This window comes from Taudactylus pleione, unplaced genomic scaffold (genome assembly GCF_031769625.1).
Source record: "Taudactylus pleione unplaced genomic scaffold, aTauple2 ptg000499l, whole genome shotgun sequence".
NCBI lineage: Eukaryota > Metazoa > Chordata > Amphibia > Anura > Myobatrachidae > Taudactylus > Taudactylus pleione.
The window spans coordinates 53,685-65,447 of NW_028284901.1; the positions used below are offsets into that span (position 1 = coordinate 53,685).

An 11,763-nucleotide genomic window follows, 5' to 3' on the forward strand; every position below is an offset into this window, starting at 1 on the left:
GCGTGAACAGACCGCAAAGAACGAACGGTTCATTTGAATAGCCACCCCATTTTTTTGAACGAGCGAGCGCAAATAGCGTCCGGCTCTGAATCAGACCCTAAGTCCAGTCACGGAGCTTGTATAATACACACAGTGGGCTAAGTCCAGTCACGGAGTTTGTATAATACACTCAGTGGGCTAAGTCCAGTCACGGAGCTTGTATTATACACACAGTGGGCTAAGCCCAGTCACGGAGCTTGTATAATACACACAGTGGGCTAAGGGCCTGATTCAGAGCCGGACGCTATTTGCGCTCGCTCTTTCAGAAAAAGGGGCCGGATATTTAAATAGAGCGCTCGCTCTTTGCGGTCTGTTGACGCCTCTATGTCTGAACGAGCGAACAAAACATGCACTCGCTATTTTGTAAAGACGCCCCCTGACCGTTCGCATCATACGTCATCTCCGCTATTTATTAGATCAATCGAGTACATCGAAAGGCGTATGAACTGCTCGCAGTGCTTGTGGTAGCATTTTCCTACCGCAATCATGCGAGCAGTTCAGGCTAAAAGACAACCAAGTGACGTGGTCGATGACGCTGCTTTGTTAATTATGCACACCCTTAAAACGCCCGTTTTGACCGTTTGGCATGCCTGCGTTCGGATCTCCACTCCCCGTTTTCAAGCACCTTCCCCTGTTACCACCCACAAACGCCTCATCCTGTCACTCAAATTAGCAGGCATTCGCTATTTTGCGAGCACACGATTTCCGACGGCACTGACAGGTTGACGCATGCGCATTACAACCCATACGCATGCGCAGATGTGCGAACGAGCGGCAGGTTACGAGCAGCTCTGAATCAGGCCCTAAGTCCAGTCACGGAGTTTGTATAATACACTCAGTGGGCTAAGTCCAGTCACGGAGCTTGTATAATACACAGTGCACACAGTTGGCTAAGTCCAGTCACGGAGCTTGTATAATACACAGTTTGTATAATATACACACAGTGGGCTAAGCTCAGTCACGGAGTTTGTATAATACACTCAGTGGGCTTATGCCCTGTCACGGATCTTGTATAAAAGACACAGTGGGCTTATGCCCTGTCACGGATCTTGTATAATAGACACAGTGGGCTTATGCCCTTTCACAGAGCTTGTATAATACACACAGTGGGCTATGCCCTTTCACGGAGCATGTATGCACTCACTGGGCTTATTCCCTGTCACGGAGCTTGTATAATACACTCAGTGGGCTTATGCCCTGTCACGGAGCTTGTATAATACACTCAGTGGGCTTATGCCCTGTCACGGAGCTTGTATAATACATTCAGTGGGTTTATGCCCTGTCACAGAGCTTGTATAATACACTCAGTGGGCTTAAGCCCTTTCTTGGAGCTTGTATAATACACAGTGCACACAGTTGGCTAAGTCCAGTCATGGAGCTTGTATAATATACACACAGTGGGCTAAGCCCAGTCACAGAGCTTGTATAATATAAATAATACACTCAGTGGGCTAATTCCAGTCACGGAGCTTGTATAATATAAATAATACACTCAGTGGGCTAAGACCAGTCACGGAGCTTGTATAATACACTCAGTGGGCTAAGTCCAGTCACGGAGCTTGTATAATATACACACAGTGCACATAGTTGGCTAAGTCCAGTCACGGAGCTTGTATAATATACACACAGTGGGCTAAGCCCAGTCACAGAGCTTGTATAATATAAATAATACACTCAGTGGGCTAAGTCCAGTCATGGAGCGTGTATAATACACAGTGCACACAGTTGGCTAAGTCCAGTCACGGAGCTTGTATAATATACACACAGTGGGCTAAGCCCAGTCACGGAGGACACAGTGGCAAGAAGTAGAACTACTCTCTCTAACTAATCTAACTCTAGTCTCGCTTTTTCCTTCTCTATCACTTTCCTAACTAAACGTGACTGTTCCGTCTGGATACAGTCACGCGAAATGGCGCCGACAGCCGGGCGGCGCGCCTTTTATTGAGGCCGAACGTCACCCGGCTCTCGCGAGGTGTCGCGAGAATCCGACGCCGGACGGGTGACGTTCGGCCTCGAGGTGGAATCCGAGTCAGGCGGGAACACCCGAACTTGCGTTCTGAGGAATCTGAACCGCTCATCACTACAAAACGGTCCATGGTTTCCCATAGAAATGCCCATACCACCAAATCGAACGCCTTAGTGGCATCTAGTGACACAATAATAGAAGTTTGTGCATCCCCACACTGGACCTGTTTGAATAAGCGATGAAGATTTACCGCCATAAAAGCCTGTCTGATCAGGATGAATCAGTTGGGTTATAACCTGATTAAACCTGTAGGCCAGTATTTTTGCTAGGATTTTCACATCTGTTTTTGTAAATTTGGATAAAACGATCAAACAATTGTGGTACAAACATTTTTTAAGTTTTTTTATATAGCTCGAGGGGAATCCTGTCGATCCCTGGCGCTTTACCGTTAGGAAAGGAATTTAAGGCCACCTCAAATTCCTCTAACGTCAAAGGAGAATCAAGAAAGTCCCTTGCCTCTGGAGAGAGTGTTGGAAGGGATATAGTAGATAAAAAATAATGAATTCCTGTTGAGTATAAACTGATCTAGATTTATATAATTGATGATAATAGCTGACAAATTCCTCTGCGATATCTGAAGTTCGCACATCATCAGAACCAATTATTTTAACCACTGTATTGGGCGACGAATGCTCGGTTCGTGCCAGGTTATCTAAGTAAGACCCAGGCCTATTGCCAGATGCATATTGCAAATGCGAGTTAAAAAGTAATTTGTAGTGCGTCTTATCCAACAAACTATCTTTCCATGAGTTTTGGGCAGCCATCTATGCTTCTTTAGTTGAATCTGACCCATATATAAGCCACTTCTAAAGACCTACAGGAAGCCTCCAATTCAGTTTTTTTATAGAAGATTTTAAACCAGCTACTCTTTGGATTAAAGACCCTCTGAGAAATTATTTAAAAGCATCCCAAAGAATTTAAATAGATGTAGTGCAAGCTACAATGCGGGGCCATATCATTCAATATATAGCTTGACAAAAAAAGAAATCTTCAGCGCAATATCAGGAGCTTCACAGTTCCCTGACTAGAACAATGCAAACATATATAGACACTCCGAATCCGGATACCCAGACATCCTACCTAAACGCCAGACAATTATTGGATGATTTCCTGTTATTGCAGTCAAATAAACATTTAACTTTTTCAAAGTTTAAGTATTTTCGTTGGGGCAACAAGACTGGTAGATTGTTGGCCAACATGTCTAGACCAGGAACATCGAAAAGGTTTATTACTGCTATTAAGGACCCCAATTCTGATTCTATAGACACCTCAACAAAACGTATTCTTCAACATTTTGAAGATTATTATGCTAACCTATATGACACCCGTCCTTTCAATGAGGAGATGCATGAACGTTTGATCTCAGACATCAACCTCCCTTTGCTCACTGATGGAGATGGGGAAATTCTAAGTCAGGAAATAACCCTAGAGGAGATAGCACATGCTATCTCCTCATTGAAACTCCATAAATCCCCTGGCCCAGACGGGCTTACAAATGAATATTATAAGATACTACAGGGTTACTTAGCCCAGGCCTTGCTCGAACTATTTAACTCAATTCTAAAATATGATACGGTCGCCCCACAATTTAATAAAGCTTATGCGGTTTTAATCCTGAAACCTGATAGAAATTCTCAACTGGTAGACTCTTATAGGCCCAAAACCCTATTAAATACAGACATTAAATTAATGGCCAAGATAATGGCAGATAGACTGCAATTGCTAATGCCACAAATATTGACGGTTCATCAGTAGGGATTTATAAGAGGCAAACAAACAGTAAGGGGAATTAGGACAGCGGTGGCAGCTGTTGTCGCTTCACATGGTGCAGATAAAACTAACAATGTATTAATCAGCTTAGATACAAAAAAAGCGTTTGATACGGTACACTTGTTTAAAATTTTACAAAGATGGAAGTTCCCACTTTTATTTATAAACTTTGTAAGATTTCTTTACACTAACCCTCATACCTCTTTATTGATCAATGGCTACTGTAGCTCCCCCATTACCATGCACAGGGGTACAAGGCAGGGCTGTCCCCTCTCTCCCCTACTATTCAACATCAGCCTGGACCCGTTGCTTAGAATACTACAATCTAGCAGTTCCTTTCAGGGCATTAGGATAGGTAGAAAGGAGATTAAAATTACGGCATTCGCCGATGATGCACTATTATTTGTATTGAATCCCTCGCAATCCCTGAATCACATTTTTAAAACTTTATCTGTGTTCGGTGAAATATCAGGCTTTAAAGTCAAAGTAAATAAATCAGTGGCATTACGTCTGAGCTGCCCGACGGGCCGTACAGACAGATCACATACCTGGGGGTACAGATTTCTAACAACCCACACCTACTCTATGAGTTGAACTTTACTGTTGCCATTAAATCAATTTCTTTGGAATTAGAGGGATGGAAGAAATTATTGCTCCCCAGGAAAAATATAAAAACCTGGGACAGGAGTAGGGTGGGCAGTGTATGTCTTTGGGGGGTGGGGAATGTGTGATATGGTGATTAGTGCTTGCCCCTGGGATGTTGAGTACTGTGTCTAGGTAACCGAGAGGTAGGGTAAGGAGTGGGGGGGTTGATATAGTAGAGAGGTGATACAGCAGTAGGGTATATTGTGGGAGATGTATGAAGCCCTGAAGCGGTATCAGCGCACGTTATGTGCGCTGATACTGCTTCTCCCCGATGTATGATCGGGGGTCTGGGAGGTAAATGACAGGGGCGCTATACTCCCCTGTCATTATCGGCGCTGCTATCTACAGATAGCAGCGCCGAGCGGCAGGGCCATGAACGAACGGTCATACCGCATGACCGTTCGGCCGGCTGTAGCTGTCGTTATCGACAGCTACAGCCTGGCGCTAGCCTATCCCCACAGCAGGGACAGTGCTGTCCCTGCTGCGGTGGCTGCCGGCTCAAGGCTGCACGCTGGGATCTCGCGATACTTGCGAGATCCCGCGCATGCTCAGTGGAGCCGGCCGGGACAGAGACACACAGCGTATCAGCACTAGGCTGATGCGCTGCTGTCTCTAGCGGGTAGCGCCGGAGGGGGGAGTTAACACTCCCCCTTTCCGGCCGATGAGATGTTCTTACATCTCATCGGTAGTGCTTCCTGCTTCGCCTCGGTAAAGAGGCGAAGGAGGAAGCGGTATAGCGGCACGCTAAGTGCCGCTATAATACATCTACCCCATTGTGTGTAACTGAGGGTGATAGATGTAGCAAAGGTGGATAGTGTGTAGGGTGATAGATGTAGCAGAGGACGATAGTGTGTAACAGAGTGTGATAGATGTAGCAGAGGAGGATAGTGTGTAGGGTGATAGATGTAGCAGAGGAGGATAGTGTGTAGGGTGATAGATGTAGCAGAGGAGGATAGTGTATAGGGTGATAGATGTAGCAAAGGAGGATAGTGTGTAGGGTGATAGATGTAGCAGAGGAGGATAGTGTGTAGGGTGATAGATGTAGCAGAGGAGGATAGTATGTAGGGTGATAGATGTAGCAGAGGAGGATAGTGTGTAACAGAGTGTGATAGATGTAGCAGAGGAGGATAGTGTGTAGGGTGATAGATGTAGCAACGAAGGATAGTGTGTATGGTGATAGATGTAGCAGAGGAGGATAGTGTGTAGGGTGATAGATGTAGCAGCGGAGGATAGTGTGTAGGGTGATAGATGTAGCAGAGGACGATAGTGTGTAGGGTGATAGATGTAGCAGAGGAGGATAGTGTGTAGGGTGATAGATGTAGCAGAGGAGGATAGTGTGTAACAGAGTGTAATAGATGTAGCAGAGGAGGATAGTGTGTAGCGTGATAGATGTAGCAGAGGAGGATAGTGTGTAGGGTGATAGATGTAGCAGAGGAGGATAGTGTGTAGGGTGATAGATGTAGCAGAGGAGGATAGTATGTAGGGTGATAGATGTAGCAGAGGAGGATAGTGTGTAGGGTGATAGATGTAGCAGAGGTGGATAGTGTGTGATAGAAGGACAGAGCTGAGTTAAGTGTGTTGTAATCACATTTACTATAGTTGTCCAGAGCAGAAGGCTTACATAAAAAGGGCTGTGCAGATCAGATTGTCTCCTGTGCGTAGGTAGATCGGCAGCTCTCCTCGGTGATCCCTGACAGTTCCTGTTAAAACATGTTCCAGCTCTAGCAAGCTTTCGGGTCCTGGAGCATGCTGGGAAATGGAGTTTCCCAAGCCACAGACTAACACTCCACGGATTGGAAAGCACACTACAACTCCCATGAGGCCACCGTTCATATGCAGAGCCAGGGCATGCAGCAGCGTGCTCTACACACACTAATCGGTACAGCTAATAATGGATGAAGGTAATAAGGACACTACCCCGCTGCTCTGATCCCGGAGCTAGCCTGAGTAGATGACTGTTTAAGCTTCTGGTTTGCGATCCACAGCAGAACGCAAATCCAGGAAGCTCTGCAGCTGGCCCGGCTGATCTATGAATGAGTACAGGGTGAGCCGGCCCTGATGAGGGGAGAATGGGACCGGCCCAGCGGGAACTCTCCCGCTTTCCCGGCGGCCCAATCCGCCCCTGGCTATATCTGCTTTTTCATGCAAACCCAGAGTTCCAACAGGGTGGTGCTAAATACCCATTCACACTATGACAAACCATAGAAATTAGCAATATTGGCATGTTGACACAAAGAGAAGATGGGAGGCCCCTTACATTCCAGGAGGCTAGGGACAGGTATCCTATACTAACGAGACATCCACTTGCATTTTGGCAGGCTAAACATTACATTGAAGTAACAGTGCAGTGTTTTTCGGCCATGGATAGGAATAACTCCTTAGACGACTTTCTAAGCTCATACTCATTAGAAATAAAAACTATATCACAAATGTATAATCTTCTGTGCAGTTTTTATACCTGACAAATCTCCAGCAAGCTATGCTAAGTGGGTGTCCAGGATTCCAGCTCTACAGTTAGACAACTTAAATCGATCCTACGACAAAGCCTGTGCACTAATGCCTTAAGGGGGGTATCCACTTGACGATATACAAACGACAGCACGATTACGACATTGCAATCGTGCTGTCGTTTGTATAGCTAGTGATGTGCCTAGACTGAACGTTCACTCGTTCAGTCCTGGCACATCCCTCATCCCCGCACATGTTGAACCTGACGAGATTGTCAGGTTGACCTGCATGTACGGGCGATGTCGGATGTCAGAAGCGGCTAGCGGGCACGCGCATCGCAGGTCGCTTCTGACCAAAGCATGCGCGATTGGAAAACAATTGCACGATAACAATGTCATTATCGTGCAATCGCTTGGCTGAATCGCTAAGTGGATACCCCCCATTACTCATCATATACAGGTTGAGTCTCCCATATCCAAATATTCCGAAATACGGAATATTCCGAAATACGGAATTATTTTGGCATGACTCAGATAATGAAACCTTTGATTTTTGCTGGTTCAATGTACACAAACTTTGTCTAAGGCACAAATTATTAAAAATATTGCATACAATTACCTTCAGGCTGTGTGTATAAGTTGTATATGAAACATAAATTAGTTTAATTTCTGTACACAAACTTTGTTTGAGCCACAAAATTATTGAAAATATTGTATAAAATTACCTGCAGGCTGTGTGTATAAGGTGTATATAATACATAAATGCATTCTGTGTGTATATTTGGGTCCTATTCCCAAGGTATCTCATTATGGTATGCAAATATTCCAAAATACAGAATATTCCGTTATCCAAAATACCCCTGGTCCCAAGCATTTTGGATATGGGAGACTCAACCTGTACTACTATGTTTCTGAATATTTGGCATAGATCCTATATTTCACCTCACAGGAGCTTTCTAATAGGCATGTCGCAAAGTTCAAACTGTTATAGATGTGGGACTCCTGAGGCAGATATCTTCCACTGTCTGTGGTCCTGCCCGGTGGTACAAGGGCTCTGGATACAGGTGCGGACATATGTTACCACGCAATTAGAACATTTTGTCCCACTAACGCCTGAATGGGCGATATTTGGCGTTCTTCCTGATAATATTCGTATCTCTGCAGGAGGAAAACGTCTGTTATTAGCCATAAGTGCAGCAGCCTGTAAAACAATCCTACATACATGAATAGATTCGCAACCACCTCCTCTGCCTCTTTTTAAGGCAAAATTGCATCATTTCTTCAGAATTAATTAGTGGAAGTAATAATGGAAAAAGAAACTAAGATAGAAAGAATTTTTGGTATGTGGGAGAGCTACATAGATACTCTTTCAGGAACTCTTCATCTCCAGCTTCATAGAACATTGCAGAATCCTTCATGGTATATGATGCAGAATGCGTCTGGAGAGCCTCCAATTAGATTAGATGCTTGACCTTGCCTTTTTTTTATATATTTTTTTAGATGAGCAATTCCTTTTGGGTGTCTGGCGGGGGGGGGGGGACATGGAGGGCCCATCCCTTTTCTTTTTATTAATATTTGAACAGGGTGCTACACAGCTCTGAACAAAAACATTTTATAATTTTTTCCTCTGTAATTCTTTTCATTTTTGTTCAAAGGTATTGTTTGTGTTAGTATGTGTTAGTTATTCGCTGATTACTTTCTTTGAGCCAAGATAACCACAACACACAAAATTTCAAATGATCCACTATGACCATATTGTATTGAATAATAAGTTATCGGTATTCTGCCCTGTGAGGTCCAGATGTTATTTCTTCAAATATGTGTAATGTATCACATACAACCAACTCTGTATAGCCATGTTCAACCATGAATGTATTTTTGACGTTCAGTGCTTTGAATGACAATAAAAACATTTTTTGGAAATAGATGTAGTGCCACTATTGAACTCAAAAAATTATTTCCAAGCAGCCTCTAATTCTGCCCCATAGCCCATGCGCGACAACCAGTACTGGTTAAACTTCCAGAAGGAGTGACCCTGCTGACCCTCCAGGTCAAGAATGATTGTTAATGAGGAATGATCGGATATACCCCTAGTCTCGAATTGGACCTTGTGAACTCTCGTCTGCAATTCTAGCGTAACTAATGCCAGGTCAATCCCAGAAAACGAGAGATGAGTATATGAAAAACAAGAAAACTGCTTCATAGAAGGATAGCTGGTCCTCCAGGCATTGACCAATCCCATTCCCTCCACCATACCTGAAAATCCAAACCCCCTCACTCGTGTATCAGTAACAGACATTCTATGCCTATCTAGTATTGGATCCAGGATATTGCTAAAATCCCCCACACATATGGTGGGCGTTCCCGGGAATAAGACCAAAAATTCAGCCACCTTTTTAAGAACATCATGTGAATACGGTGGAGGAATGTATACCGCCAATAACAACAAAGATATTGGGCCAAATGTAATAGGTAGTCTGTTTTAGTAACAGTACAAACTCGCACTTTCTCGCACTTTTAAAAAGTGCGAGTTTGTACTGAAACTCGCAAATTCAATAGGGTGTCAGTTTACATGCACTGGTGATTGTAACCTGCGAGTTCCCGTGAGATTTCTCTCCAAAAAAATTGCGATTTTCTGACCAACCAAATCGCGAGTTTCAAAAGCTTACTAAATCAGTTTAAAACAAAGACAACCATTGGCACAACTCTAACTGCTGATCAATACAGACCTACACTATATAAACCCCTGTTCCTCCATTTTGACCTTTGATAGGTTTGGGAAGGAGTTTGTGAATGTTAGAGGTGCTGCATAATACTGATTACACTAAAATGTCTTACAGACACAGAAGGGGTGAGGAGAGTCAGGAGGAGGAGGAGGATGTTGTTTGCCTAGTCAGACAGGCAATTACTGACGAGGAGGAGGCGAGCAGTGATTCCACACAGGAGGAGGGTAGTGAGGAGGAAGAGGGTGAGGAGGAGGATGTGGAGGTGGAAGTAGCTCCACGCCCTGGGAAAACACGAACAGGACGCAATGTTCGGTTTACACATGCCGAGAATTGTAACCTAGTGCATGCAATTGTCTCGGTCTATAGTCGCCTCCTTGGCGAGGATGCACACAAGACCCCATTGTCGAGGAAAAAAGCTATGTGGCAAACGGTTTTGGAGGCTGTTACTGCTGTAGGTTCCTGCCCCCGTGATGTAAAAAATATTAAAAAAAGATACAATGATGTTAAGCGGGGTTTAAAGGCCAAAATGGCGGATGAGATGCGAGAAGCACGCAAAACTGGAGGAGGACGTCGTGTGCGGATATTGTTTTCCAGCTTTGAGGAGGAGTTGAGGCAGGTTTTGCCTCCTGATTTGCCTCCTGGCGATCATATAGAGGACATGGATCGACCTCCTGCTCCAAGGCGTCCTGGTGAGTTTTTTTTTTACAATTTTTTAGCTGGTCGGTCCGTATTAAATGTGTGGCGTTAAGTACGGATTGGCGTTATTTTCCCGGCGATTATGTCATTTTCCCCTGGTTTCATTTTCCCCATATTAAATTTTAAAGATTTTACGCCTAGGCGGAAAGTTAACGCAATGTAATATGCATCAAAGTAGCGCCTATGAGGGGTATTCAATATGAAACGTTAACCTTGCCAGCGAGTTTTTCGCCGCACATCGGAGGTTTTGCCTGCAAAACTCTTTCGCGCGCGCTCACGCTTATCCCCGTATTCAATTTGAAATCGTTGAAAACGGGACCCGGCGATACTTGGATCTGCGTTAAAAAAATGCCAGTTTCCAGAAATAATTGTAGGAGCCCCCTAAAGAAGTCCAGACCTCAGGGATTACTATGGATACACACATTTTTGCCTGCAAAAGAAAGACGGGTCTGTAAATAGGTTTTGCAGGTGTTTTTTCCTGGCGCGGCTATTAGAAACCCTGACTTCCTTCAGTAGTTAAAAATGGGGGTACCCATAGTGATCCCCCATGTCTAGACATCATTAGGGGGGTCCCTAGAATATTTTCCTAAAAATTCAATTTTTTTTAACCTGTTAAAAAAAAAAAAGTTTAAAATTTAAAAAAAAATCACATAGGGTCCCCCCCCAATAGCCAAACCAGCCCCAGGCTTGCCAGCCAGTGTTGTTTTCCAAAAATACGGGGAACAAAATGTGTAGGGTTCCCCCGTATTTTAGAAACCAACACCAGGCTGCAGGGAGTAGTGCTGGTTTTAAATATAGGGGTCAAAAACGACGTGGGGTATCCCCTATATTTAAGACCAGCACCAGACCCAACCGACCGGGGTGTAATGCCACAGCCCGGAGACCCAATCACCGGGGCTCCAGGTCCAAAGCATTACACCCCAAGTCGGTCAGCGCAAGCCGGTGATCTCGGGGGAGTCGGGGACCCCCCCAAAAAGGGTCCCCCCTCTCCCGAGCACCACAGGCTTACGCTGAAGCCTGGGGCTCATCCCCATACCCCTGTAGCGGTGGGTATGGGGGTAATAGGGGGGCCAAATAATGTAAGACTATTGTACTTTACAGTGGAACTACAAGTGCCAGCATGCCTGCCATTTTGCACTTGTGGAACTACAAAACAAACAAACGTCCTTACCCGATCCACGCTACTAGCTATGTGTATGTGTGTTGTCACACATACACATAGCTCCCGAATGCCCGTTATCGGCACTTCACGGGGCATTGCAGTCCAGAGAGCCAATCAGCGGCAGCGTTGACTGTACAGCGCCTGCTGATTGGCTCCAGCAACTGACAGTTCCCACGTGGGCTGACTCACACCACGTGGGAAGTGTCAGTAGCCGGAGCCTATCAGCGGCCGCGCTACAGTCAGCGCCGCCGC

General features: G+C 44.9%; 1 protein-coding gene across 1 annotated transcript; it reads left to right on the forward strand.

Annotated features, from left to right (window-relative positions):
• Positions 1 to 9,756: 9,756 nt before the first annotated feature.
• Positions 9,757 to 10,512, forward strand: LOC148501849 (myb-related transcription factor, partner of profilin-like). The gene is made up of 3 exons (XM_088449887.1): positions 9,757 to 9,810; positions 9,874 to 10,342; positions 10,478 to 10,512. Exons 1-3 carry the CDS (start codon positions 9,757 to 9,759, stop codon positions 10,510 to 10,512), a joined length of 558 nt encoding a protein of 185 aa, XP_088306013.1.
• The last annotated feature ends 1,251 nt before the right edge of the window (positions 10,513 to 11,763 follow it).